Raw genomic sequence first — 27,374 nt, 5'->3', positions numbered from 1 at the left:
TCCTACCAAATATACTTGCCACATACTCTGCCTCCTGACTTGGCATTATTTTTTTGAGAATTTTATACATGAATACTGTATTTAATACTTTCCACCCCACCTTGTTCATCCCCCTTTCCTTGCCCCCTACTCCCTCTCAGATTCATGACCTCATCTTCTTTAATCGCATAATTGTAATTATATCATTAGTTCTGGTTATATACACAGCTTTCTGAGTCTGTTTGATGTTGCTAGCATGTACATATGTTTAGGGCTGACCATTTGGGATTGGATAACACATCAGAGAGCCCGTCCCTGGAGAAGACTGAGACTTCGTCTCTCAGAAGCCATTCATTGCCTCTAGATCTTCATCTGGAAGTGGGGCCTTGTGACATTTCCCTCCTCTATATTGGTATGTTAACAGGTGTGTTATACAGATCTTGGTTAGGCAGCCATGCTGTTGAGACTTCCTGGGTGCAGTTTCCCTGTCCTATGTAGAAGACACAATCTCAGAGCAGATATCTTGACGCTCTGGCTCTTGCAATTTTTCTGCTCCATCCCTGAAGATGTCCCCTGAGCCTTGGGTAAAGGAGTGAGTTGTGTTGTGCATGATTCAGCTGAGGCTGAGCATTCCACGGTCTGCTGTTTTCAGCGTTTTGACCAGTTGTAGCTTCTTGGTCTGCAAGAAGCTGCAAAAGGAAGCTTCTTTGAGGAGGAGTGAGAACTACACCTGCAGGTATAAGGATACATATTTAGAATACAGTTAGACATCTACTGTACCCTTGGGGGAAATAGCCATGCTAGGTTCTCCTCTAGGGTCCTTGATCTTGCAAGTCATAGGTAGTTGGCTAGGTTTACAACACTAAGCATGAGTTCCTCCTCTTAAGCAGGATACAAATCCAAGTAGACAGCTGTTGTCACCTCCGAGATATCAGTGTCACTATTGCAACTTTCCTTGAACCTTTGATGAGTGCTGGTCGTTGTATGGTTGGGAAGCTCAGCAGGTGGGTGGGGCTATTCATTGTTTTTCTGCTTTGTCAACTTGCATAGTCATTTCAGGTACTAGGAAAGCTAGTTTTCAGGGCTGAGGCTTCCAGGTCAGTTCTAGCTTTATTCCTGCAACGACTATATCTGACGTATGTAGCATCTCTAGGAACAGGCCTTGCCTGCAAGTTCTGAGAGGCAACCACTAGCTACAGCAATAAGCTGTGTTATTTTGGAAGTTTCTTCCAACTCTCTTGACCAACAAATCTAGAGAAAGTTTTCCCTGCCTGTCTAGCATTGGGTGTTTTGTTAGATAGTCTAAAGCTCCTGAGAGAATAGTATCACTCCCAAGTGTCACTTCATTTAAACTGTATAGATACATATACACACACACACACATGTTGCATATTTGTGTGTTTTAAGAAACATAAAAATGTTTCCCTACAATTTTTTTCAAACACCCTTAATGCTATGTATCCCTCCTCCCTCCCTCTCCCTCTGTGCGTCTCTCCCTCCCCTCTTCCCAGTTAAACCCCCCATCTCCTCGTTTCTATGTACACAGCATCTGTGTTCCACAGCATCCGCTCTCCAGACCTCCACCCCTCCCCACAACCCCAGTTTCCCTTCCTCAATTCTGTGGTCACATTAGGTTGAACTTTTGATCATCTTGCCTCTGCTTCTCAAGTTACCACCAGCCAACAGGAAGAAAGGCAGGGAGGGAGGGAGCAAAGGAGGGAGGGAAGGAGAGAGGAAGGGAGGGAGGGACAGAAAAAGAGAAGGAAGAAAGGAGGGAGGGAAGGAAGGAAGGAAAGAAGGAAGGAAATTTTTGACTGAAAGGACGCCCGATGTGTGCTGGAATTTCCTCTAGATGGCGCTCCAAGGCAAAGTTTCCCAACCAATCCGGAGGCGGGGTGTTGGGGGGGGGGGGGGAGGAAGCAGTGAGCGGTCAAACCTTGACCAACCTTCCTTGAAAGTGCTTCTTTTCTTCTGGCGCGACAGATTCAGGCCAGTGCAAAAATAAATGTTTTCTTTAAAATATTCACCAACAAAGCCGGTCTGTCGGAACAGAGCCCCTTCTATGAAGATGGGCCTGTTTTATGACTGTGCGTTAGCAAGAAGAATCCTGCCTCCTCCACGTGACTTGAAATTTGATCGCGCATTTTCCTAACCCCATTGTCTAGGAGAAGGGGGAAGTTGCGCAGCTGGGCACTGCTGAACGGGTTTGGAACCACAAACTTCTGGACACTCACATGCATATTTGCACCAACTTCCTAGCTTTTATCTCTAAAATTATTTCACACAGAGAAAATAAGATTATTCACTCAAAATGGTTTGCAACAGCATCCAGCCTCATGTTTAGGAAACCAAATAACTTTAGCTCCTTAGAAATCAAAGGAAACAAAGGGGAAGTTTATAGCACGAGCAGTTTTATTCAGACGTGGGTGGATATTTCATTCACCCAGAAACCCATTGATCGATTATTGATTTGTTCCATGCACCTCGCTGGAAATTTTTTTAAAATTGCGGAATCAAAGCTTCAAGGTTACCTTTTATTTGAAGGAAATACCTATATAGTTAATTTTTTTTCCTGAGCTTTGCCTTCCTCTAATAAATATACTAGATAATGCTTTCATCAACCATGGCTAGACAGAGACTAAAAACCTATATACCAATGGTATCTATACAAATTCTCATTGTTTATGTAAGGAGAAAGGAATGCTAGCCCGTTGTGCACATGTGTAATGAAAGATTATGACCAGGGCTCCTGTACTGACAGGGTAAACCAGATATAGGAATGGATTTTTTTTTTTTTTGCTTGTATTCTGTAGACTAAAAGGCGTGCCTTGATGTCTAAGTTACAGACATACTTTTTGTTTGCATTATAAATGGTGTGTACTCTGACAGATTTTCCAAGGGGAACAGAAAGGGTCCTTAAGAGTCAGGATTCTTTAGTGTCTTATAAATAGACTCTTTATCACCTAGGGCATTGCCCTGCTTCCCGTAGGGCTCAATAAAGATTAATTGAATGAGTGAATTTATCTTAGGGAAATATTATTTGAAGAACTATGTTGCTCAGCGTCCGGGATTTTGGTTTTTGGTTTTTTTTTTTTTAAGCACTATAATGACGAACAACTTTCATTGCTCAAAATCTCGCTCTTATCGCATCACGCTAAGGTTCAGCTAGGGTTCATATAGGATATTATGATCTTGCAGAATTCGCTGGCTGTGAAAAGGGAAGAGCACGTGATCACATTAAAATTTATGGTGGTGCTGGCGGCATGGCGCTGGTGGGGACCGGCAGTTAAACACTAATAATAACCAAGTGTCACGGCACACACATTGACACCTCCTGACATTTACTGGGGATCCTAAATCTTCAGTGTGGAGGTAGTGTTCTTCAGTCCACCTTTGTGTTGTCAACAAGGTTATTTGGGGAGATAGCCACGCCATTTTATCAATAATTCAAGCTGGAGAACAGAAGGGACACTTAGGGGGGAAATCTGTCCCAGCCTCAAGCTGGAGCATCTCACGCGGTCTAGTGACTGACGTTCTCAGATAAGTCCTGATCCTTGAGGTCAAAAAATTTCCCCCAAAAGGAATCTCTCTGGAATACAATTAGAGCTCTTTGTTTGCCCCCTTGGGAAGGACAGAGGCAGCCAGTTGTTAAATAAAACATTTCAGTAGCCAGAACCCGCATCAGGAGACAGAATCAAATTCCTTGTGTCATTGGCAGGTTACAATAAGTTCTGTGACTGGCTGCACTGAAGTAAATGGTAATCATGTCTGAGGTCTCCAAAAAGCATCCTCCCTCGCACCACCTCGCCAGTGTACGTAATCACACTTCCCTTAACAAAACTGCTGTGTTCTGTAGCTTTGCTATAGTAGTAAAATCAAATTTGCACGTTGGAAAAAAAACATTTAAATCTTCACGTAGATGTAACAGAAACATGTGGCAAATTTTGTATTTAGGGAAGGAGTGGTGTTTAATGTTTCTGCAGAACATCAGCTGTGGACCTCATAAATTATCAGTGGAATGGACCAGTTGGAGACAGTGGTTCAGGCAAGTTTAAGGTTCCTGCCCTTCAGTTGTGTGAAATGGCTTTTATTTTTACTCTTTCCACCTGCATCGCAGAGCCTCCATCAGGCACTCCGTGCTTCTAACTGGCTTTCTCTTTATTCACATCTATTTTACAAAAGAAAAAAAGGCAAGGCCACACATAATTAAGAACCTGGTGCGCTAATAACCAAACATACAACGGGGCAGAAGGATCGTCCAATCCATTTCCTCTCACAGGAGAGTAACCTCCATAACTCACTTTAAGCATCACCGTTCGTGAGTTATGGGTCATTCCTCTCCTAGCGAAAATAAATTCTCCCGCACCATGAGCCTGCACTGGGTATTTTTCTTAGGACATGTAAATTGTAAAAGTGTACGGACATAATCGTGTCTGACATTACCAAGAAACTGTAAGCCCTGCTCCTGGGCACAGGCTTATAAGGAAATGCATGCAGTTTGGGGTCTGGGGTTGTCTAGTTACAAATTGGGATTCTTAAGGTTTTGGTTTTGGTTTTCAGAGTGAGTTTATTCTTGAGGTTTTTATGGTGTTGGTAAACTGCTTAATCTGTCGCTTTGTGTTTTATGATGCCAGCCCAATCCTTCAGGTCAGAGAGACCCAGCAGCCATCCATCACGGCTTCCATTTTCTGCACTGTTTAGCTTGCTAGTGCCACTTTCTTGGGACTGAAACCTGGCACCTAAGGGTGTTAAGTGAGGGGCTTTAAAAAGTTTTAAATTTTCACAGGTCTCATATTTAATCCTGGTTCACTGGTGGCAAATAAAGTGTGGGGTAAGCTTTGAAGAGTCCCTGTATTCTTGAAATCCATCAACTGGGTCTTTTGGGATGCTTCAAGAGATCTGGCTTTCTGCACAATTAATATGCATCAAGTGATCTCTCTGTGTGCTCAGACACCTGTGATATTATAGTGTGCTCACTCGTAATTTATCGTAAATAAAATATAAACTGTATTTCTAAACATACCCCACCAAAAAAAAAAAAAACCCCAAAGACACACGTTCTTAATGCTAAAAGCTAAGGCTTTGGGAATCCAGTGATCATCTTTTGGTTCTTTGCAAAATGCACGCAGTAGATGTGAAAGAGACACGGGTCTGTATTTTGTGCATCCAACCCTCAGTTTCCTTGAGCATTCTTCCAGGTTGACGTCCCTTTTAATTGATGCATTATTCATTTTTAAAATCTGAATTCTTTTTTAACATTTTTAAAAGATTATATATTTATTTATGTTTATGTGCTCAATTTGCACGTGTACCTTCGTGCCAGAAGAGGGCACCATACCCCATTACAGATGCTTGTGAGCCACCATGTGGTTGCTGGGATTTGAACTTAGGATCTCTGGAAGAGCAGTCAGTGCTCTAACTACTGAGCTAGCCTATGATGCCTCTTCTTAAGCCTTGCTACAGCACTTGGTTGGGGTTTCCCTCTTAGCATTCTGTTCTTCTTTTTGCACATTTTACCAAAATGTGAAAGAAGAAATATGTTGTCTGATTTTTATATGACTACACCAGGACTTTCAGAGAATGAAAGAAAGTTGCCAGCCATCATAAGTAATTCCAGCATTCAAGAGGCTGAGGCAGGGGGATTGCTGTGAGTTCAAGGCCAGTCTGGGGTTAGATAACAAAACACTTTCTCCAACAAAAACAACAACAAAAATGAAAACAAAATAATGTTGACAGATGCCAGAAATTTGTATTGAAATATTCTTGCAAACAAATCAAACAAAGTAATTGTAAGTACAGGTCGGAAAAGACCACAAAGACAGAGTCCACTGAAGTTAGGCAGTGGACTTCTATTTTTAATGATTTTACAGTTCCAAAACATTTATATTTATATTATAGTGATAAGTCTTAGAAGCAGTTAAAAATAACTAAATATAATAGATAAAATCAACCTAAAAATGTTTCATTTATGCTTTAAATATCTACTCGACACAAGAATTTTTCAAGACAGAGCTTTGGCACTTCTCCTTTCTAAGACTTGCCTAGACCAGCGTTTGCAGCATTACTTGAAGGCAAGAATCACCATTTGCACCAAACACACCTTGGGGTTTAGGATCTGATACCAAGTATGTTCTGAAATCCCCAAACGTAGAAGAAAGCTGTTTGGGGATAGACTGTAAAGTTCACCAGCCCTGAGTTTGGTAGGGAGAATCATTGTGTGCTTAAATCAGTATTTGACTAATGCCAAGTAAATGCTTGGATACATTCATCTTCAAAAGAAAGAAAAGAAAATGTGGTCGGATGATGCGGACAAGTAGAATTGCATGGTGCTGTGCTGTGTGCTATAAGGGAGAGGGTGACATGTCGGTGCTGATGGTGGTCCCCTAAGAGCAGGGGACATCTTGGTCTCAAGATAGGCTGGCATGGTCTCTTCTTCAGCTCTACAGCCACCACTCTTCACACCAAGGGGGTCTGGCCACTGAGTGTCAATGGGACGGTTTGGCTTTCCCTTCCCTTGAGGACTATGGTGACAACTGTTCTTCTCCGTTTGGTGTTTTCATTACACACAATCTCTGATTGTCAGAGAAGGACCTCTTATTTAAAATGGGAGCCAACTGTGGCAAGAAGTTACTAAGCTTACTCAGAAACCCTGCTGGCTGTCAGAGAAGTCCGCTGCTACTGTAAAACTTGAAGAAAAAAATCCTCTGCCTAAAATCACTGACTGGAGTCTATCGGATAGTTTGACATTCACCAGCCTGCCCTTAGAACGTGCACCAAGATGTAGCCACTGCTTCTTGAAGCAAACAAGGCAAGAATCCCAGCCTGAAGCATCTAGAATTTTCAGTAAATGCATATAAAGCCCAGAAGAGCCCTGGGTCCCTGTTGGGAAGTCTCTGACCTGCAGATAGAGTCTTCACGTTAGAAATGCCCTAGCAGAGCCTGGCCAACCACCAACAGTGCAGCTCCAGACATTTGTTTACCTTAGGGAATTTACAAAGAAACCTTCAGAGTGGTTTGGGCTAACGTAAGTGTAACAATGTACCAATCAAAGGCTCGGGATAGTGACTGTCAGCACTCTGTATACTAGAATTAAAACCTAAGAGGACCTACATGCTTCTTGCTAAGTGCTCGCCCACTGCTGCCATTCCCAGGACCTGTTAACTTATGTCTGTAAATATCTCGGTTAGAACACGTTGGCGTGGAGCAGGGCAGAACTTCCTGGAAGCATCCTGCCTTTCAAAAACGCTTAGACTGGCCTGATTGGGACTCAGCTTTTCTTGTCTGTGAGAGAAGAAAGTGAAAGTGCTGAGCTGGGACCTCCTAGCTGGGATTATGACTCTATGGGACTAGGCACTGTCCTGGGCTGCATTCATGACAAACATGCAATGCTTGATCTGCTATCTCCAAAAGCAGAGATGGCCAGCAATCTCTGCCAGTGCGCTCTTCCATGGTGCAGAATCTCCACAGGGCCGCACTTCTCCCCTGGCCTAGGCTGGTGCAGATATTTACAAAATTTGCTAAATGAATGGACACTTTTCCAAATGTCACTATTTTATTCAAACCTGGAGTAGTCTGATCACAAAATTATTTAAATATTTTTAATTCAACACAAGCTATTTTTTATTACTTTTGATTAAAATTTTTAAAAATCTACCATGTCCAACACCTTTAAAATTACAAATAAAATCTTTTTCTTTAAAAAAAAAAAAAAGCCCTGAAAATATACAGGGCATATAAGTTTTTGATGAATAAATGTTCTCTGTGGGTTTTTCAACACAAAATAAAGCGTTTTGTAATTTGACTACCGATCTTCTGATGTGTACCCAGCAGGCTTTCCCCTGTGCACTCAGTAGCCATTTTATAAAAGTGGGCTATTTCATTTCTCCCGCCAGATCTTGGTTTTCTGTGAAGCCTTATTTGTAACACGCTGTGTGCTATCAGGTTGATCTTGCTGCAACAGAGACAAGTGTAGGCTAAAAATGTCAAATGGCTCTGTAGCACCCACTGGTACGCTCTAGAATAGTGGACGTCATGGGTAAATCACATCTGGGTGACCCTGGACAGCCCTCTTACCTGCCATCTCCACCTAAAGCCTGCACACTCACGCCTGTCTCACAATAGATGCTGGATTCACAAGCCAAGCTGGCTGGGCTCTAAGTCTACCTCTGCTATTTTCGCTATGTTATCTATTAGATAGATAGATAAGAGTATCTGTCTAGAGGTTCTTGTAATGGTTGAGACGAGTGCTTGGCATACGCTGAGTACGATGACAGTATTAATAATTGTTAGTATTTCCCGGAGCCTATTTTCTCAAACATGCCAATTGCTTGATACCCACCAAGGACCTAGTAACAGCCATTGGCTGAAAAACTGCTCTACAGCACCACCTAGGGCTGACACTACAGCCATTGTATCTTGCTGAATTCAACAGACCCACCCTGACAGTCACTTTCTTTGTCTGTGATAGTCTGGCGTTCACTGCTACACAGACTCAGCTTAGATTTTTCTGTTAGCTAATGACAGAAACTTGTTGGTAGTCCAGCTGAGCATGAGAAGGAATCAAATCAATCTGAGGACTTTAAAGTCTTCACTGTTGTATGTAGTAGAAGACAGTGGAAGAATTATCCCAGAACACATGTCAGCCCCATGAAGGCTGGCCATTTGGAGGACTGCCCCAAGCATTGTAACGGGGCTTCTCTTGGGTGAGGTGAGAACTGAATCTATGAACTGACTCTTTACTTAGACATATTATATTTATTGCTTGTATTTCTGATATACACCATGAAGGAACGCAATCGAGAAGGCATATTGACACAAAGGTCAATAAAACTCATAATAATTGAGGAAAGACATAATTTTATTTGAAAAATATAAAGCAATAAGCTAGAGTCAGGAAATAAATACATGGAGACATCCCTCCCTCGCCTCTCTGTTTTCTTTTTGAAAGTATAGTATCTTCTTCGTCAGGCAGCTGCCTCTCTGCTCACTCTGGGTAGATGGCGGTCTGAATGGATGAGACTGAAGGAAGATGGATGAGGGGGGAGGAGCAAATAGAAACTTTGTGGCAGGTGGACACTTTTCAGGCCTGATGATTCTCAGAAACCATTTACCAGGCAGCTTTAAATCACAGTCAAGAGCGAGGCCCTGCTTCAGTAACTCAGGTATCACAGCCGGGAGAGGTAAACACATTTTGCGAGACCGTGTGTCTGCCCAACTTCAAGGAATCTTTATTCCGAGGTCCCTGGATGAGCTCAGTAGCCTCGGAGTGATATGAGATTATTAGATTTTATAGAAAAAGTGTTTGTATATCTCATTGAGCTCTCAAAAGTCTTCATGATGATGAAGCATTTTAGAGACATGTGATGAATTTCAAGGGGAAAATAAAAGGTTACTGTGTAAAATCCCCCAGCAACGGGGGGGGGGGGGGGGGGGAGACAGAGACAGAGACAGAGACAGAGAAAATATGATAGTTTATAAAACAGCAGCACAGAACAAGGCCAGCCTCTACCTTCAGGGCCAAGGTGGAGGGAAGAGAAGCCACACACCTGAGACCAATTTTCTCAGACCTGCCAAGGTTCGGCAACAAAGGACTTCAGAGGCCACAAGATAGGGTAGAGTGGGTTAAAGACTGAAACGGTGAGTCCCCAAGTCTCTATCTCCCCCTCTACACTGAAGAAGATTTGTACCTCATACGGGAAACGGTGTTTCCTGAATGAAATGAAGCACTATCTTTGAGGACAGCAGCCAAAGGGCAGGATACATGGGGAGAGTGGAGGTGCGTGAATGCCAGTGGCCTCCAGAGTGCCAGGCCACAGCTCCTGACTTTGTCTCAGTGTTTACACCGCTCTGGGCAACAGATTGGAGAGTCCAGAGACAGGAGCTTAGGTCTAGTGTTTGGGAATCTCCACGAAAAGGCCAGCCAGACATTTGGTCACCCTACGGCAAGGCCTGGCAACCTGCAGGCACCTCGCACCCACCCTGGAGTAGGGTGAACTTGAGATCACTTCATTTCTAAGTATGGATGTAGGAAAGACTTCTGAGAGGACACAAAGCAAAGAACAGGCTCAGAGGACATGGACAATTCAAAGGAGCAAAAGAAATTACGAGGAACATTATCAATTTCTTCAGAAAGGTAGGAAAAGAGATAATACATCAGGGGGAGAAGAACAGTACAGTATTGGAAAGGAAGCAGGAAAATACTCACAAATGTAAAACTCACAGGAAGAAAGAATAGTCTGTACAGGAGATTAAAGAGAAAAGATCTTAAAATAATGAAATCAGTATTCAATAATTCTGCTCATATACAACAGGGAAAAAAAAATTTGAAGCGCTGGTGAGACAGCTCAGCAAGGAAAGGCTGCCCAAGACTGGCCACTTGAATTCAAGTTATTGTATCCACATGGTGGAATAAGAGAACCCACTCCTTAAAGTGACCAACCATTGGACTGAGCACAGGGTTCCCAATGGAGAAGCTAGAGAAAGGACGAAAGGAACTGAAGGGATTTGCAGTCCCATAGGAGGAACAACAATATCAACCAACCAGTACCCCAGAGCTCCCATGGACTAAACCACCAATCAAAAAGTACACATGGAGGGACTCATGGCTCCAGCTGCATATGTAGCAGAGGATGGCCCTGTGGGACATTGATGGGAGGAGAGGCCCTTGGTCCTGTGAAGACTGCATGCCCCAGTGTGGGGGAATGCCAAGGCCAGGACAGGGAAGTGGGAATGGGTGGGTTGGTGAGCAGAGGGAAGGGAGATGGGATAGAGGTTTTCAGGGCGGAAACAAGGAAAGGGGATAACATTTGAAGTGTAAATAAAGAAAATGTCTAATAAAAAATAAATAAAAAGAAATTTAAAATCTATTAAAGAAGGTAATTTTAGCCAGGCGGTGGTGGCGCACACCTTTAATCCCAGCACTTGGGAGACAGAGGCAGGCGGATTTCCGAGTTCGAGGCCAGCCTGGTCTACAAAGTGAGTTCCAGGACAGCCAGAGCTACACAGAGAAACCCTGTCTCGAAAAACCAAAAAGCAGAAGAAGAAGAAGAAGAAGAAGAAGAAGAAGAAGGAGGAGGAGGAGGAGGAGGAGGAGGAGGAGGAGGAGGAGGAGGAGGAGGAGGAGGAAGAGGAGGAGGTAACTTTTAAAAAAAGAAATGAAAAGTTTTTCTCAGATTTAAGAACCATATGCCTAGCACAAAGAGTAAAATAAATAAATAAATAAATAAATAAGAAAAAGGGTAATTTAAAGTGTACTGAAGAAAAACAACAACAGAAAGACCCGAGGAGCTATGTGCTGGAGAAGCAGAGCCTGCAGGTTAGATGTACAACGTAAAAGGAATGACGAGGTGCTCTCTGAACCAAGCACGTCGGCAAGGAATTGCTAACACGGGGAAGATAGAGGACATTCAGAAACAAGCAATCTGACACTAAAAATATCAGGAATGAGGCTGGCGTGTTCTTCCCAAAAGCAATGTTGTAAGCCAGCCAGTAAAGAAGTTAGTCTCTTAGAACCCTGAGAGAACTTATCTTCCCCTAGAATTGTTAGGCAGACTAACAGTTGAGTGTGAAGATAGAATAAGGCCCCTGCCCCCGACCCCAACCATGTAAAACCTGAGAACACCTGCCTCCCTAAGAAACAGACAACGCTTGCTTATGAAACCTGCAAAATGAGGCAGACATTGAGGAAAGCCACAGAAGACAAGAGATAAGAGATCATCCCTCAGGGAGGGGGCAAACCAGACCTGACCACCCTCAAGACACGAAGGATCACATAAGTGTGAAGCTTTGGAGTCTCTTCAAAATTATTTAATAGATATTTTACAAAGTCGTGTAGGACATGGAAAGGCATAGCTGTTTGAAAGAAATATGGACTCCAGAAATTTAAGAAAACGGTTACAGTGTATCGGTCGGCTGGGCAGTGGGCAGTACTTACAGGGTGACCATGACGAAAGCTCTGGGCATGGATTACATTGGGAATAGAAGGGAGGTGCAGGGACCACCCATCACCTCCCATCCACCACCACACCATCAGTGCTTCAAGGCATGCTGGGAGGGATGCTAGGAAGATGCTCCTTGTGAGCCTTAGGCACAGGACAGAGCCTCCCCGTGACTCAGTTCTTTGTCATAACCAAGGATAATAGTAGCTATTACCTCATTCACCAAGTAAGTTAAGCAGTTGAAAAGTCTTAGGAGAATTGCTAGCAGCATAGAAATGAGTGTGTAAATATTTGGTAAAGAATCAAGTGCTAAGACGCATGTATATTGTGTAGCAATATGGGGTGATGTCACCAGATACTTAAGAGACTCTGGTTTCCTTTACAAATCAGGAATAATGAACAGTGAGGGAGACTGCAGACTTTCAGCTTTATGCTTCTTAGTATGGCTTTAGAAAACTATTACGAGTAATAACATAACAACAAATAACATCCAACAAGTTTTAAAACCAAGGCTGTTCACAAGCTTTGGCAAGGACTACTTCATAGCCTCGGACAACTTTATGAACATTTTCATTGGTTGTATAAGTGATGTCATGTGTGTTTCCAAACTTAGCCAGGGAACCAAGTCAGTTTTGAGAAATAAAATTGCCAATGCAGGAATCCATCGCTCAGTTATTTCCGTATTAAAACCACAACTAATTTTAAAAAAAAAAAGTTTTCATTGCCCTAAAAGTCTTACAGGTATTAGCCCGTGATCTGAGAGCTTACATGGAAAGTCATTTCAACCGCACTCCCCCCTCCTACCCTCTGATAGAGAATTTAATAAGTAATGGACCAGGAGACTTACAGTGTAAGGGGGGGGGGCAGCAAACGCTTCAGATGGAGAAGGCGAGCAGATCTTTCTCCCAAAGGCGTGTTTCCTCTTCCAAACTAATGAAAGGGCCAGCTGGAGCTGGAGGGCTGGTTCTGTTTTCCTGCCCGTAACGACATAAAACTGCTTCCAGGAGGAATTGCACCCCAGCCACATAGTCCACACAGCTACCGGGATCAGAAACAAAGACTTCCAAATAGTGTGCACGCCCCTTGACGCTCAGGCCTGGGTTGTCCAACCCTCAGTTTCTAGGACTTACCTGTATGCATTCCAATCTGTTCATCAGCCCAATATGTACTAAGAGATTTATAAGATAATTCTAGAACACCATCACACAGCAGTGTGAGTACTTCTTTCTTTATTACCCCACGTATTACAAAGCAAGGTTTTGTTCTGTTTGCTGACCCTCAAAGTAACAGCTGGGGGCTGGAGCTTTTCAGTTCTGAACGTCCCTTCACACCTTCCTACTTCTAAATACAATGCTTATCGTACCGTGTGCAATGTCAAAACACACTTCACTCAGGGCCTTTCCCAGACTGTCCATGTGGAGACCGACAATCCTCTTAAAAAGGGGGAATAAAACAGACTGAACTTGGTCCTGATGCAACAGCAAGCGAATCCCTCACTGTGGGGACCTTAGGCTGAGCAACTGACCACTCAACACACTGTCATCTAAGAGGGTGACAGCTAATCATTTCCTTAAATGATGTGGGCATGAAACCAGCCGACTGCTGCTGCCTTCCTGCCCCTGGCACTGACTAGCCCTTGTCCCCTTCTTCCCAGACTGCTGGGTTCCAAGAGATTCTGACCGAGGTGGAAATTTTAGCGGTGATTGTGGGATGCCTGTGTCATGACCTCGACCACAGGGGAACCAACAATGCCTTCCAAGCTAAGTAAGTGTTCTAATTCTTGTGATTTTAATGCATTTGCCTTTCTGTTCGGAGCCAAAGGTGACAAGTGCTAAGGAGTTAAAGCATTAATTTCTGGCATCAGAGGCCAAGGCCACGCAGGCTTGGGCATGCATGTCATGGGGGCCCATCCATCTTTATAATTCCCCATTCTTCTTTTAATTGCAAATTTGCCCTCCGTGTCATGCTTGTTGATTTGGTCTGTCTCTGCTGACCTCAGTCAGAGAGCACAGTTGAGGTTTTCAAAGGCCTATTCTTTCCCTCTCAGCCTATTTGCCTCCATCCCGTGACAAGCCACTTGGACCTGCTACTCTCAAATCTGGTTTTGAGATGATTAGAATTAAAAAAAAAAAAGTCTCAGGAAGATTAATGAAGCAAAGATTGCTTTGCTCTTCCCATTCCTCGTCCCATGAAAAGATGGAAACAGACAAAGGAATCACATAAACACGGGGATGGGTAATCGACTATTTGTTCTGCACGTGAGTCACCTAGATAGACCAATCTGTCTGGTCAAGAAAGCCACTACTCGGTGGCTCACATTGTGGCAAGGGCCACAGGACTTAGGCGTGTTAGAAATACAGTTCAACCCCAGGACTCTTGCAATGAGGTCACAGGTCACGTTTTAATGTTCCTTTGAACTAGCTATCTGCTAAGATGCCCAGGGACTGTGGAGACTTGTTTCATATGGGAAGGCAACAGTAAGATAGGCTTCTATAGAGAGGTGGGATTAGCTTTCAGATGACAGATTTCAAAGTTCTCAAAGAAGGTAGATCTCTTCTAGTGAAATCCCAAGAACCCACTGTGAGTCAACTGGCTGCTTTCAGCTAGTCCTTCCTTTTATGCCCTAAACACCTCCTGAGTCAGACCTTGATGTCTTGGGCCCTTGTGTTTGATCTGGTCTGGCAAACTGTCTTGACTGAGAGTCCTTCTCTCCATCCTTCATCCTACAGCCCAGCGCTTCAAGCTTCCCTCCTCACTCAATACTCACTACCTGACAATTCCTCAACCCTCTTAAACCTCCATGACATCCAGCCTGCAAAAACCCAGCCTTAGTTCAGTCTGACAATTCAATTTCTTGCTGCCCTGCCCGGACTTGTCAAAGCCCTGGGAGAAAAATATCACAGTTATGCAAGCTTGAGACACAACGGATATACATCTCCTCAACCCAGCTGCGCACTCCGGACTCCACCCGCTCAGCCTGCCCTCAGCTGTTACATACCCCTGGTGTTCTCTCCGCCCAAGCTTCACTGCCTCCTCACACTGCTCTACAGATCACCTTGCCTCCTACTTGACTGAGAAAATTGAGGCCATCAATCGAGAACTCTCTCCATTTCCTCCCCTGCCACCCACACTTCTCTATCCCTCCCAGTTCTTCCCTCTTTCCCTCCTATCTCAGTGAAAATGCCGGTCTTTCCTGTCTCTGGAGCTAATCCCTCCAGCTCGGGACCTCTCCTGCCTCTCCTCTGGGGGACTTTCACCATCAATCTCCCTCCTCTTTCCTGGATCTATGCCTCCCTGTCTGTGGGTTCTCTGCATCTAATTAACATGAACAGCTCTGCCCCGCCTTGAAATATACACCGCCTACATGCACGCACACATGCAAGTGTCCTTTTTAGTGACCGCTGTCTTCCCTTCTTTCTTTCCAAGTTTTTTGAGAAAATGTCTATGCTGTTCCTTTTGCTCCCGCTAACACCTTCCTTTGCACAGGGCTTTAGATCCCATCTCACAAGCAGAGCTGCCCCCGGTGACCCATTTCCAAAGCTGTTGTACTTGTCTCACGCCCTCCGTTGTTGGCCCAGCTTACCCATGGGCTGTGTTTTCTCACTGCCTCCTTCCAGAACTTCTCTTCAATTTTTCCTCATAAAAGATCTCTATCTACCTTTGTAGCCTTCCTCCGTAGTTTGCCTCCAGGCCTCCTGTGGCCCACCGTGCTCTCCTGTTCCCTTGACTATTTGTGCAGGGCATCCACGCACCCACTCCCGAGCCCTGGCTGCATTGCTCAGAGCCTAATTCACATGTGTTTATCTCTAGATGCTTCTACCAACTGTGGGAAGAGCCTCCTACTTGAAGACCCCGGATCCTCCAGTTGTTAGTCTTCCCCTTTGTCTGTGTCCCTCTTTCTCTTAGTCTCTATCCCAGGGAACAGATGAGTTATTTAGCAGCCTCGATAGCCTCTCATCAGAGCCAGCCCCTCTTCTGCAGTCTTGGGGCAACCTGTGCTTCCTTGGCTCTCAGCTCTCCTCATGCCTTCTTGGTAATCTGACAAATCCCTTTTCTCGCACACAAAAGTGTTCATATCAAACTCCTGCTTCATCCTCAGGCCTCCTACGAGTTTTAGATATTCATATTCCTTAGTTTAGCCTCTTACGACTCCTTTAAATCAGACCCCGGCTCATTTCTCTGGCTTAGCACTGGCTTACCCAGAAGGGACTTGCTCTCAGAGAGCAGATCCTCTCTTTCCGGTGCCCTTCTCTGCACACACCACTTCCAGGGGTCTAGCCGATGCACCCTGCCCTTGGTATTGTGTCTTGCCTTCATGGTGCCCTGGTAATGTCCTTTCAAAAGCACGTATCCTGTTCCATTTTGATTGCTGACAGGAGCATAATAAACACACAGGAAATGTTTACTGGAAGACTGAATAGTAACTGGATGAATTGTATGTATTTTAATATACCTTCTCAATAGAGTTTCTTGATTTTTTTAAATAAATGTGGCCTTTTACAGATGCAGATGGTGAAACACAGCCTTTAAATACATAGGTTTGATGCGGTGGCAAAGGCTTGAAGCCTGTTACTGTGGACACCATGTGCTCCTTTTGACAGTTCTTAAAGTTTGTTTAAATTTCCTTTTTTTTTTTTTTCAAAAATTCCTCTTTTCCATGCCAACGATATTCTGTCAGTGAATTTCCCTCTAGGACCCTCTTCCCAGCCAGCTACCATGTTACCAGTGATGCAAAAAGAAGAGCTAACCAGTTAGAATTGTGTCTGTAAACCAGGAATAAAGTCCCTGTGTGTCCTTTTGAAGAGAGATGGGCACAAGACACAGCATCCCGGAGTACCACTGACCACTGCAGCTAGTCAGTATATCGCACTGAACAGGGAGTTCTTCTCAACATCCGCCCCTCAGCAGATTAGACCAAGAGTTCATCCCTATTAAAAGTTGAGCCAAGAAGATACTGCTGAGCGTGCTCACGCATTGCATTGGTTAGCTGTAGAGAACTGAGCTGCAGCCCCCTGCCAACTTGGGGCTGCCATTGGGAGATGCTATGATGACTACATACCAAGTGGATGAGAGAAGCAAGAAGGCCAGTCTATAGAAAGGAGTGGGGGAGGGAGATAATGGAGAGAGAGAAGCCTAAAGACAGCATGTAGAGAACATTTTTTTTTTAAATCAGACTCCAACCCTGCCTCTCCCCAGGGCTTTTCCTATCCGGGGCACTCAGCCATTCTTCTGACTGAGTCAGGGTTCCTGCGTCACTTAAAGAAGCCTTTTCCTGATGAAGCCCATTGTTCTCTATCTTTTCTTTCTTGCAAATACCAGTCCCTGGGACAAGGAAAATGGCAATGTGACTGTTAACTCTGCTAAGCCCTCGAACACAATAGAGATAGCTCTGTAGATAGCTCTGTCTCCATTTTGCGGCTTGTGCAAACTCCTCCACCGATATGGTGTTGTGGCAATTGGGTCTGGGCTCCCCAGGTCCAGAAGCCACTCTCGAACCTTTGCATCCATGTTTCCTTTGACTTTGTGACGTCCCTCTTGGACTGTTGATACTGAGCTTTCTGGTCATTGACCGTCTTGCCAGATAAGCTTAAGAAAGCTGAAATATATCCTGACATCCAGCCACTCAAAATGTAGGCCTGTAACAACTGAGGAACTGTTAGACCTTTCACATCTTTCAATGTCGTAATCTTGCAAAAACAGAAATGAATGGTCTGAAATCTCAGGTCAGTTGTCTGGGACTGAACAACTTTCACAGGTATTAGGAAAATAATACATCATTGTCATCAGGCCTTTTTTGTATCTTCTGGTCCTGCGGTCAACTCTACCAGCTCTAAGAAGATGGCACAGAGTGTCTCCTCAAACCAAGTTATTCTCTTGCACCCAATTTTCCAGCTTGTAGCCTTCCATTGGCCCTGCTACTATCCAGTGAAGTTAAGATGAGATTTGCAACACTTATTGCTAGTGTGACCTCAGTTAAGACTCCATTTGAGAGTGAAGGTCAGAAGAGACTTTTGACAGGACTGTCTAGAGATTAGAATAAGATTCCTTCGATGAGTGCACCATTGTTTAAAAGCCATAGGAGGAAATTCGTTTCCTTTGGTCCTCTTCCATTCTTCAATAATGGAATGTTTTTCTGGGTTCAAGGTCTTGTGCTAAGCATTCTGGGAGAAGCAGGATGGACAGCAGACAAACCCTTCTCTTAAACTTTTCACACTCTAATCTTAGCCTTTTGGATGATTTCAGCAACAGAACTTAAATGCCGCAGCTATTATGTGGCAAAGCACAGGCTACCTTTTTGTCATCTGTAAGACTATTTAAAAACACACACACACATAGGAGACTTTTAGCAAGGGACAAATTACTATATAAAATGCAAAATGCCTCTACAATAAAAAAGTATGACTTTAGTTAGAGCACAACTTGATTTATACCCTTAGCCTTTCTGATAAGTGAACCTTCGCATTTTCATATTTTACCCTTAATTTTTAAGTATTGGAGAGCGTGCCGTGAATGATCAATAGGTAGCGAGGCCACCAATACCACAGCGCTCTGAAATTGCTCGTCTCTCTTTCCTCCAGGGACGGCATTGCCCACTCATCCCCCTCTCTATTACAGCTGCCCCTGATGATTAAATATCAGCACGGCCCAGCTTTGTGGTCTATTCTCCTAGGAGACCCCTCCTATTCATTTCTAGCATAATCTCTTACACTCATTTCTTGGGAATGAAAACCCATCTTGTCGCTTTCGGCCAGGTCCCAGAAGTGAAATACTGGGGCACATTAATCTGCCCTGACAGCCTAATCCCACTCCGCACCACCTTCTAGCAATTCCCAGCTTCCTAATTACCTTCCATAGTTTGCCTTTTTAAAGTCTCCTCCAAACCATGGCTGCACACTGCCTTTAGCTTTTCTTTCCTCCAAGAACATGCATCTCGGGGATGTATGGACGCTTCACTTCGGTGTGCATGGACTTTGAGTGTCTGCACCAAGCAATGAATGTCTGTAGAAACAGAGCTGTCCCTTTTACATTGGAATACGTCCCCCTTTTGTACTGACAGTCTAAAAATGAAAGGTTCCAGTGTTTAGGTCGACCCAAGCAATAATGCACATCAGGAATATTCCCATTTATAAAGTACCATGTTCCCTCTCTCCTCCTTCCCCTATCCCATGCATGTACACACAAATGCATATAAATGTATATGATCACCTTTCTGCAGCTATGGGGTATATGCCCAAAGCCAGTCATAGGATGGATACATTTACCACAGACAATCAAAATGAGATGCAGTGTTAAAGTCAGTGTTCCCCTGTGACTGATGGTGAGAGTATATGTTTATACAGTGTTTTACATGAAAGACATGAGCTGTTTAGTAAGTGCTTTATGATCAGTTAGGACTCCCAAGGCTGCATGCCCCTCCCCTCCCTGTTTATCCATGCCACTGGGGAACCCTACAGTAAGTTTGAGGCTTTTAAAGCCAGCATTTCTCTTAAGTTATTTGACATTGGAACCCTTTATACTTCAGCCCATCATATCTTTTGGCATTTCAAAGAAGTAATAGTCTACAGAATGTTTATTGACAAAGCCCTGACAGATTTATCTTCTGCCATCATGTTTATTTCCTGTTTTATTTAAACTGGTGTTTGCTGTCAGTGATCCTAGGACATCTACAGTATGTGAGGACTGAAGAGCATGGCAGACAGAATTCCTGATGATTCTTGGCCAGGAAGGAAAGCACTGGGAGGCTTGAAATCTTAGAAATACTGGTAGGAATCACATACAATATAGTACAAACCAGGAGTCCGTGTGAAATGGAAGTATTGCTTCAATAACTTCACTAAAGTTAGTATCAGCTCCATTCTCTCTGCATGCTAAGATGGCTTCTTGCCTACTAGAGGCTGAGTATTTTAGTTCAGGATTGATTGGAGAAGGAATTCTACATAAATCTAGGAGACTGTGAGCTTCCTGCAGGTGGGACCCACGAATTACACATCTGTGCTTCACATTTTGGGGACCTGACAAAACAAAAGTCAATGGTGCTTGTTAGCTACATTAATGATGGGCACATCCATGTATTCGTGCATGCATGGATGGATGAATGAATTCTAGTGTCTCCCTGCACTGAAACCACATTAGTAATTTTACATATCTCCCGTACTGAATGAGATCTGGAATTATAGGAAGGAGCAAATTCAGAATCTCGTAATAAGACCCTGACCATCCTGCTGGAGCATAGCGATCTGAAACCACGGGGACAAGGGGAGGAAATGCAGAGCAAAGCGGGACTCAGATGCCTGGTATATGGTATCCTAGCACCCCTTCATCCATCCTGAACAAAGAAAACACAAGTGCCTTGTGAACATCTCGCTAGCTTAATATTTCTGGGGTCTGCTAAACCAACAGGAGTAAAAAGGCAGAAGATGTTCCTCCTCTTCCCAGTGACTCACACCCATGAGCAAAGGACACCAGAACGAGCCAGTTAACAGAAATGAATGAGGGGACTGGGGTTGGAGCCTGTGGTTAACAGCTACGCCAGTAGAATTCTGAATTGTGTTTTGAAAGCTCCTTTCCTGGGTGGCCAACAGCTTCATAAGAATAGAACATCAGAAGTGTGTGCTATACTTCTCATTCACCCGCTGTAATGGGAAGCTTGCAAATTAGATTCAAACTAGACCTAGACGTCTGTGCGATCTTACAAGAGCCATGGCACTTCTCTAAGCCTCTATTTCTTTGGAGTAAAGTGAGAAAATAATTCCTATTTTGTAGTTGCCATCACGACTCAATAGAGTTACGCATTAAATAGTGTGATCCTCAGGACATGGTAGGCACTCACTGATGATGGGCACACAGAAGCTCAGCGTCTGAGTCCGTCTGAGTTGTCCTGGTCTTGCGTTCTACGTAAGACAAATGGCAACTGACCTTAAATGTTAACCCATCCATAGATTAGCTCGACCTTTGTCCGATTCTTAGATGATGTAGTAAACTTGGGCAAGACTTCAGAAAGTAACTAAAATCCAGTCCCCTCCGTCATCAACCGTCTTGATCAGAAGTTCTGCTCCACCTAACCTTGCTGCTGCTTCTCCTAGTCTGAGTGGCGCTGAGTCTCTCCAAGGATCGTATGTCCTCAGCAGCCCTGAAACTGACGGTTTCACACGACAGCACAAGGCAGCTGGGATGGAAGCTGTTCTTGTGTATTCGGGCAGCCTTTCCTTCTCTCGCCAGCAGGACAGGCTACGAGCTGAAAATCTCCAGCCTTTGCAAGTTAAAGCCAAATTGTCCTTTCGAGCCTGCAAACTTTCTACAATAAGCAAGCAAAGACTTCCAGGACCTAGATGTATCCTCAACTGAGCCCTAGAATGGCTATTTGATTCCCTGGGTCTCTCTGAACCAAATCTTAATCCAAAGAAATGCTAGGGGATGAACTGTTGGAACATTCTAAAATACTTTACTGAACTGGCATTGTTGAGGGATAGGCTGTTCTACATAAGTGGAATTTATAGATAATACAGTAACCCCCTTAGGTATCAGTGAACTTTGTGTTCATTTAAAATGGAAATGTCTGTGTGTGTTTTAATTATCTATTAATAATTAATGTAGACTCCTCTCTACTCCCTTTCTGGCACTGTGACAGGCACTTTCGAGCGTTTTATTGTAGTGTCATAAACAACAGATGAGACAGACAGTGCTGGCATGATTTTAGAGACAAAGAAACTGGGCCTTAAGTCTAATAGCCACCCAAGTCTACTTACTGAAGGAAGAGCTGCGACTTCAAGTCCAAGGAATTTTCTAGTCTTCTGCAGTGAGATCCGAGAGTGGGTGAGGAACCCTCAACAGAGAGTGTTAAAATTTATGCTGAATAAATAACAAAGATGCTGCAGAATATCGTCCAAGTATTTTCCAGAGGAAAGTCAAACACATATGAAATGAGAAAGTCTCTGTGCGAACTCAGAAGATTTATAAGGCTTAGTTCATGAAGCCTACATGGATCGGGAAGCAAGAGTTATAGCACACATATATATACACATACACACGCATCGATATACACACACATATATATGCATACTCATACACACACATGCACACACATATATACATACACATATACACACACACATGCATACACACACATACAGATACATACAAACATGCACACACACATAGGCACACACATACATGCATACACACACATATACACACACTCAAAGCACTTGGGATCTGTACTACATGTTTTACACTTGCTCATTTGCTCTTGATCACATCTTATCTCTCACTACTCTGTAGATTCATCAAAGTCCAGGACTGGGTCTTGTTGACTGTGTATCACCCATGGCATCCATCTGAACACACAGAAAATTATCTCAAAGTTCGCTTAAGAGACAATGAACTCCACCCACAGTTAACTGGAATGCATTTGCGCATGCTCCACTGCCAAGAGCAGAGCAGTCCAAAGGGCTGGTATGGGAAATGGTGAGCTGAAGGGCCCCGCCTACTCAGCCTTCTGTTCTCTTTCAGGAGTGACTCTGCACTGGCCCAGCTCTACGGGACCTCGGCGACCTTGGAGCATCACCATTTTAACCATGCTGTGATGATCCTTCAGAGTGAGGTGCGACTCGCTCGGCTTCTCCCCTCCACAGAAGGCCAACTAAGCGATCCCCGCTCTCTCTGTGCTGTGCCGTGTACAAATCCACGGGAGCAGGAGGCTGTGCTTAAGTTAAACTCAGACTTTCGTGCCTTTTGTGAGCCTATCACATGTCAAAAGCCTTGCTCAGGGTCTAAGCTGCCTCCTCTGGCCTCACTGGAGGTTATGCAGATCCACTTACAGCGTAGCAGGCAGAGACACTGCTTATTAACAGAGCATCGTTTTGCCTTCGTTAAAGGACACACAGTAAGAGTCAAGCTTCAATAGTGAAGTTGAGAATAAAAGACGAAAGAACTTAAAGTTTTTCGTAGGACTGCATTTGAAAGTGAGAGACGGTTAGTAACCCCAAGGCCAGGGCTAAGGCCAAGGGCCTTGTTTCACTTCCTGCAGCAACACAGGACTTAGACGGTGGAGTGCTGGCTTCTCTCTGCAGAGAAAAACAGAAACCAGAAAATAACTCTGGCTGCGGCAGCTGAGTTTCTAACTTGCCAGGAAGAACCTGTTTAATTTTCCAAAGGCATACAAACATTTTTTATTTTTAGGCCAGGAAGGGATCATCTCTCCCCCATTATTGGTCAACTCTCTACCTACACCATATTATTATTATTATTATTATTATTATTATTATTATTATTATCACCATTAAGACCCTGCTTCACTGGAATGCCATCATTAAATATGGAGGGTTCTTTTTTTTTTTTTAACTCTACACTATCTTGAGAAAGCATGTCTTCTGTAATATAACCGAAGCCTTCAATCTTATAATAGAGACCACCACTCCAAAGCCTGAACGTGGGATAGGCCAGAGGGGCTGCGTTTCCATTTCAGAATAAAGCCCCTAGGTAAGGGCCATGGGAACTGAGGGAGCCAGCTTCCTGTCGGCTATGGCTCTGGAATAGAAAAGCCACATGTCAGCTGAGAGCTGCAGGGGGGCAAAGACAGCAGGGGCTTTGGTTTGCTCTTTTCTGGCAAGTGTGATGAGTCCCCCCAGAGAGCCCACATCTGTAATCACAGATCATAAACAGCCCATCCCCCCCCCAAGGTTTGTGTCATCTAAGCGTGACACATTGGTCAGCCTCCACTCCAGCTTCTTCCGAGTGATAATGACCAGCAAAAGTATAAGGCACTGAACCCCTGGGTCCCAGGGTCCACTCCATTCTGCCATCAGGAAGGCAGATGTCACCACTGTCCCACTTCCCAGTTTTCACAGACATGCAGAAGCTAGAGGGCCTGAGGAAGCTTGCTGTAGACCTTTCATTCTCCACACCTGGTTTCCACCTATGCCCTGCTCACCTGTTCCCTAAACCTAGGCTGAAAGCAGTAGTTGTGGGAGACTTGTTGTTCAAGACCAATTTGCATGTTCAGTGATGCACTGATACAAACTAACTTTGTCCTAGCTTCCTACTCCCCAAGACCAGTACTATTTACCATGTCCTTTTTAAGTAGTAAAACGCATGTCACAAGGTAACCAGGACGGACCTTCAAGTGCAGGCGGGTTCTCTTGTCTGAATGCAAACCTCCACTCTGACTTGCTCCTAATTCCACTGGGTGATGCTGGGTCTGTTGCTGAATCCAGACAACCATTTCCCCCAAAGCTTTAAACCACTTTTTTCCAGGCTCCAGAATACTTGGCTGTAACTTCCCCATGAGCTGATGCTCAGACAAAGTAGAAGAAAACCCTGGGCAAAAATCATCCTCTAGCTTTCCTTGAATTCTTTGTCCTCTTAATCACTGGATCAGGCCTAGGAGAGTACACTTAAAAAACTGCTATTAATATTGGACCTGGTCCCAGGTAGACCCAACATCCTGTAGTCAGGAGCAGAGGGCTCACCGGATGAGATAAATTAGCTCAGCAAAGCAGCTTATCACCTAAGTGCTTGATTAAAATGAAATTGCTAATTGATATTCTGGTTCCCCAGATAAATTAATTTACCTCTCACGGAGAATAGTTTATTCTTAAGAAGCCATTTGCTCCTTCCCTTCCGTATCATCTTCTGGCTCTCGGTCCTAGGTTCAAATTGGTCCACTTCCCAGCCAGGCCACATATGCTTGTGAGTTCATTTTTCATGCTAAGAAAAGCAGATCAAAGAAGCCCGACTTGGCAAGTACCTGAAGTCAATGACAGTGACACTGCCGAAGGGTTTCCCGTTTCACTAACAAGGGGGTATGGCTGCCAAGTGAGCCGGCTTCTGGAGAGAACAAGAGTGCTCTCTGGTAGCATGAGGTAAAGCTGTATTGCAGTCTTTGGTAAAAATCATCACTAGAGCTTCACTGCACCCAGACAATAGCATCCTCATCCTAGCTGTTGAGCAGATAGATACCCGGCGCCGTGAATTTAATCCAGCACGCGCTTCACCGAAGCACCCTGACAGTTCAGTGCAGGGTTCCTCACTTCTTCAGGAGAGGTAGGTCTCTGACTGGCATCTCCTGTGTGTTGAACGCTGTTTAACCACATCTCTGGCCTCTCCCATTAACAGGTATTAATGGTTAGTAGAGTCCCAAAAATGTCTCTATTTGCTCCCAAAGCTTTTATTGTCTAAATCTTCCCACTGAGAAACTAATGTCTAATGGCCTCTCTCTCCCTCAAAGTCATTTGGCACCACAGCAAAGATTTCTAGGATGCCAGCTAAGTCTTTACTAGTAGGTAGTTAGTATTTGTTTCTGGATCAGAAAAATTCCCAAATGTCTAGCCCACTTTTTCTCCACATATTTCCATATCTGAAACAATACAAGTTTGTGTGTTTTCAGAGTTCCCTTCCATACCCAACAGATTATAAAGTGGTCTTTGGTGGGCCTCCCCTGAAGCAACTCACTTTCTAGCTCCTCTGTTTGCCAGGACATCTGTTTGTATTTGTAAAACTTTTTATTAAGCTCTGGGCTGGAGTGAAGGCCTGCAGTTAAGAGCAATGTTTGCTGCTCTTCCAGAGAACCTGAGTTCTGTTTCCAGCACCCAAGTCAGGTACCTTACAACCACCTGTAACCCCAGATCCAGAGGGTCCGATGCCCTCTTCTGGTCTCTGTGGGCACCTGCATACACTTACATGGATCCCACACATCCATCCAGACATTTGCACACACATAAATAGAAAGAAAAATGAATCTATAAGAAAAAAAAGGAAAACTGCTACTAAACTTTAAATTTGTTTTTTAATATAGGAAAAACATGCAGTCATCAACTACAGGTTTAATGGTGTGTTTTGTGATGTTCTGCCTTCTCATTACAGGGTCACAACATCTTTGCTAATTTGTCCTCCAAGGAATACAGTGACCTCATGCAGCTCCTGAAGCAGTCAATATTAGCCACAGACCTCACGCTCTACTTTGAGTAGGTATTGGCACGCTGTCCATCTAACAAATGGACACTGGCATCCCGTCTTTAATGAATTCCTGGTTCCACACTGAATGTTGCATATTATTCCAGCATTGCTATCAGCGTTTCCCTTATCTAACTGAAGGTCATTAAGATGGCGCATACACTCCAAGGATTAGTGGCTAACAGTGGCATGTTTGAAGTCTTTCTTATGACTGATGAGCCTGCTTTCGAACTCATGACTCTGAGGCTAAGTGCTGGTCATGCGATTTCATGTGCTTCTAATGACGGCTGTTTCCAAAGTGTTATCTGTCTCTGTAATAGCCATGAACAACATTCATGGTTGGAACACTACTAGAAACCCATGTTCCGTGCTCCTCTCTGAGATTTATATATAGAACAGCGGGTCTACCCCCATGTTCTACCAAAATTGTTCTGTCAGTGGTCACTGAAGACTTCTGGCCTTTCCTAGCTTTATTAACATTAATACTTACTGATTTCTCAATGTCAAGTTCTACTCTTTACTTCCCCAACAGCCAGATATTCCTTTCTTCTCCTCCTCCAGATCCTCTGTAGGTTTCTAACCTTTCTTCCTCTGAGTTCTGTAACCCACACTACTTTCTCTGCATGAGATGCTCTTCCTGACCTCATGTCTGCGTTGTACCAACGAGAGTTACCTACAGGTAGGAGGGTCTGAAATACCTCTTTGTAACTCCCTGCATCGTAGACACGTATCCCCAACTTCCATCCATCCAACCATCAACGAAACCTTAAACTTAGCTTGACTGTCCAAAACCTTCCTTATTTCCTCCCTCTATATTTTTCATTCTTTTCTTTAAAAAAAGGTTTTAGATTTTTTGTTATATGCATATTATATGCGGGCAGGTACACACATGAGTTGTGCATCCATGGAGGCCAGAAGAGAAAGGGTGTCAGATTCTCTGGAGGTGGAGTTACAGGCAGCTGTGAGCCATGAGGCCCGAGTGCTGGAAACCTAAGTCAGGTTTTGTGCATCAACACGCTCTTCACCACTAAGCCACGTCTCTGGCCTCACTCTTTTTGCATTATTGTCTCTCATTTCTCCCTGTAGTTTCTGTCTACTTTGGTCATGTCTAACTACATCTTATCCTTTGAAACAAGACCCTTAAACCACAATCAGATCGTCGATGCTACACAGAATCCGGTCCCCATCCCTGCTTTAGCATCTGGCTGAACTGACCCACCTTTAGGTTTTTGTCTCTGACTCTACTTTCCCTTAAAACCCTACTGTTCCTCAACTCTGTGTCATCTGTAATTAGTTTCAACTGTAGAACACAGAGACCCAAAGCAACAGTTTCTCTCCAGAAACCCACCATCTGCTGGTGGTACAATGGCTAATGAAGTCCTCATGGACCCAGGCTTCTTCTGCGTTCCTGTGATGTCCACCTCTTAGCCAGAGACAGTGGCTCAAGCTCCATCCCTACTCTCCACCTTGAGCCAACGGGAAGATAGGATAAAGATGGGGGCAACAGGT

At 44.1% G+C, this 27,374-nt stretch overlaps 1 protein-coding gene across 3 annotated transcripts in view; it reads left to right on the top strand.

The window, feature by feature from the left end:
* Window positions 1-27,374, top strand: part of Pde11a (phosphodiesterase 11A) — a 353,338-nt gene that overhangs the window by 266,491 nt on the left and 59,473 nt on the right. For all 3 annotated transcript variants that reach the window (NM_001081033.3, XM_006499454.2, XM_006499453.2), the window contains 3 exons: window positions 13,570-13,679; window positions 22,425-22,515; window positions 25,776-25,876. In NM_001081033.3, coding sequence (NP_001074502.1) covers window positions 13,570-13,679; window positions 22,425-22,515; window positions 25,776-25,876 — 302 coding nt within the window. The remainder of the gene's footprint in view (window positions 1-13,569; window positions 13,680-22,424; window positions 22,516-25,775; window positions 25,877-27,374) is intronic.

The sequence above is a fragment of the Mus musculus genome, chromosome 2 (assembly GCF_000001635.26).
Source record: "Mus musculus strain C57BL/6J chromosome 2, GRCm38.p6 C57BL/6J".
NCBI classification, from domain to species: domain Eukaryota; kingdom Metazoa; phylum Chordata; class Mammalia; order Rodentia; family Muridae; genus Mus; species Mus musculus.
Note: the sequence above shows the minus strand (reverse complement) of the source record. Positions and strands in the feature narration are given on the sequence as shown.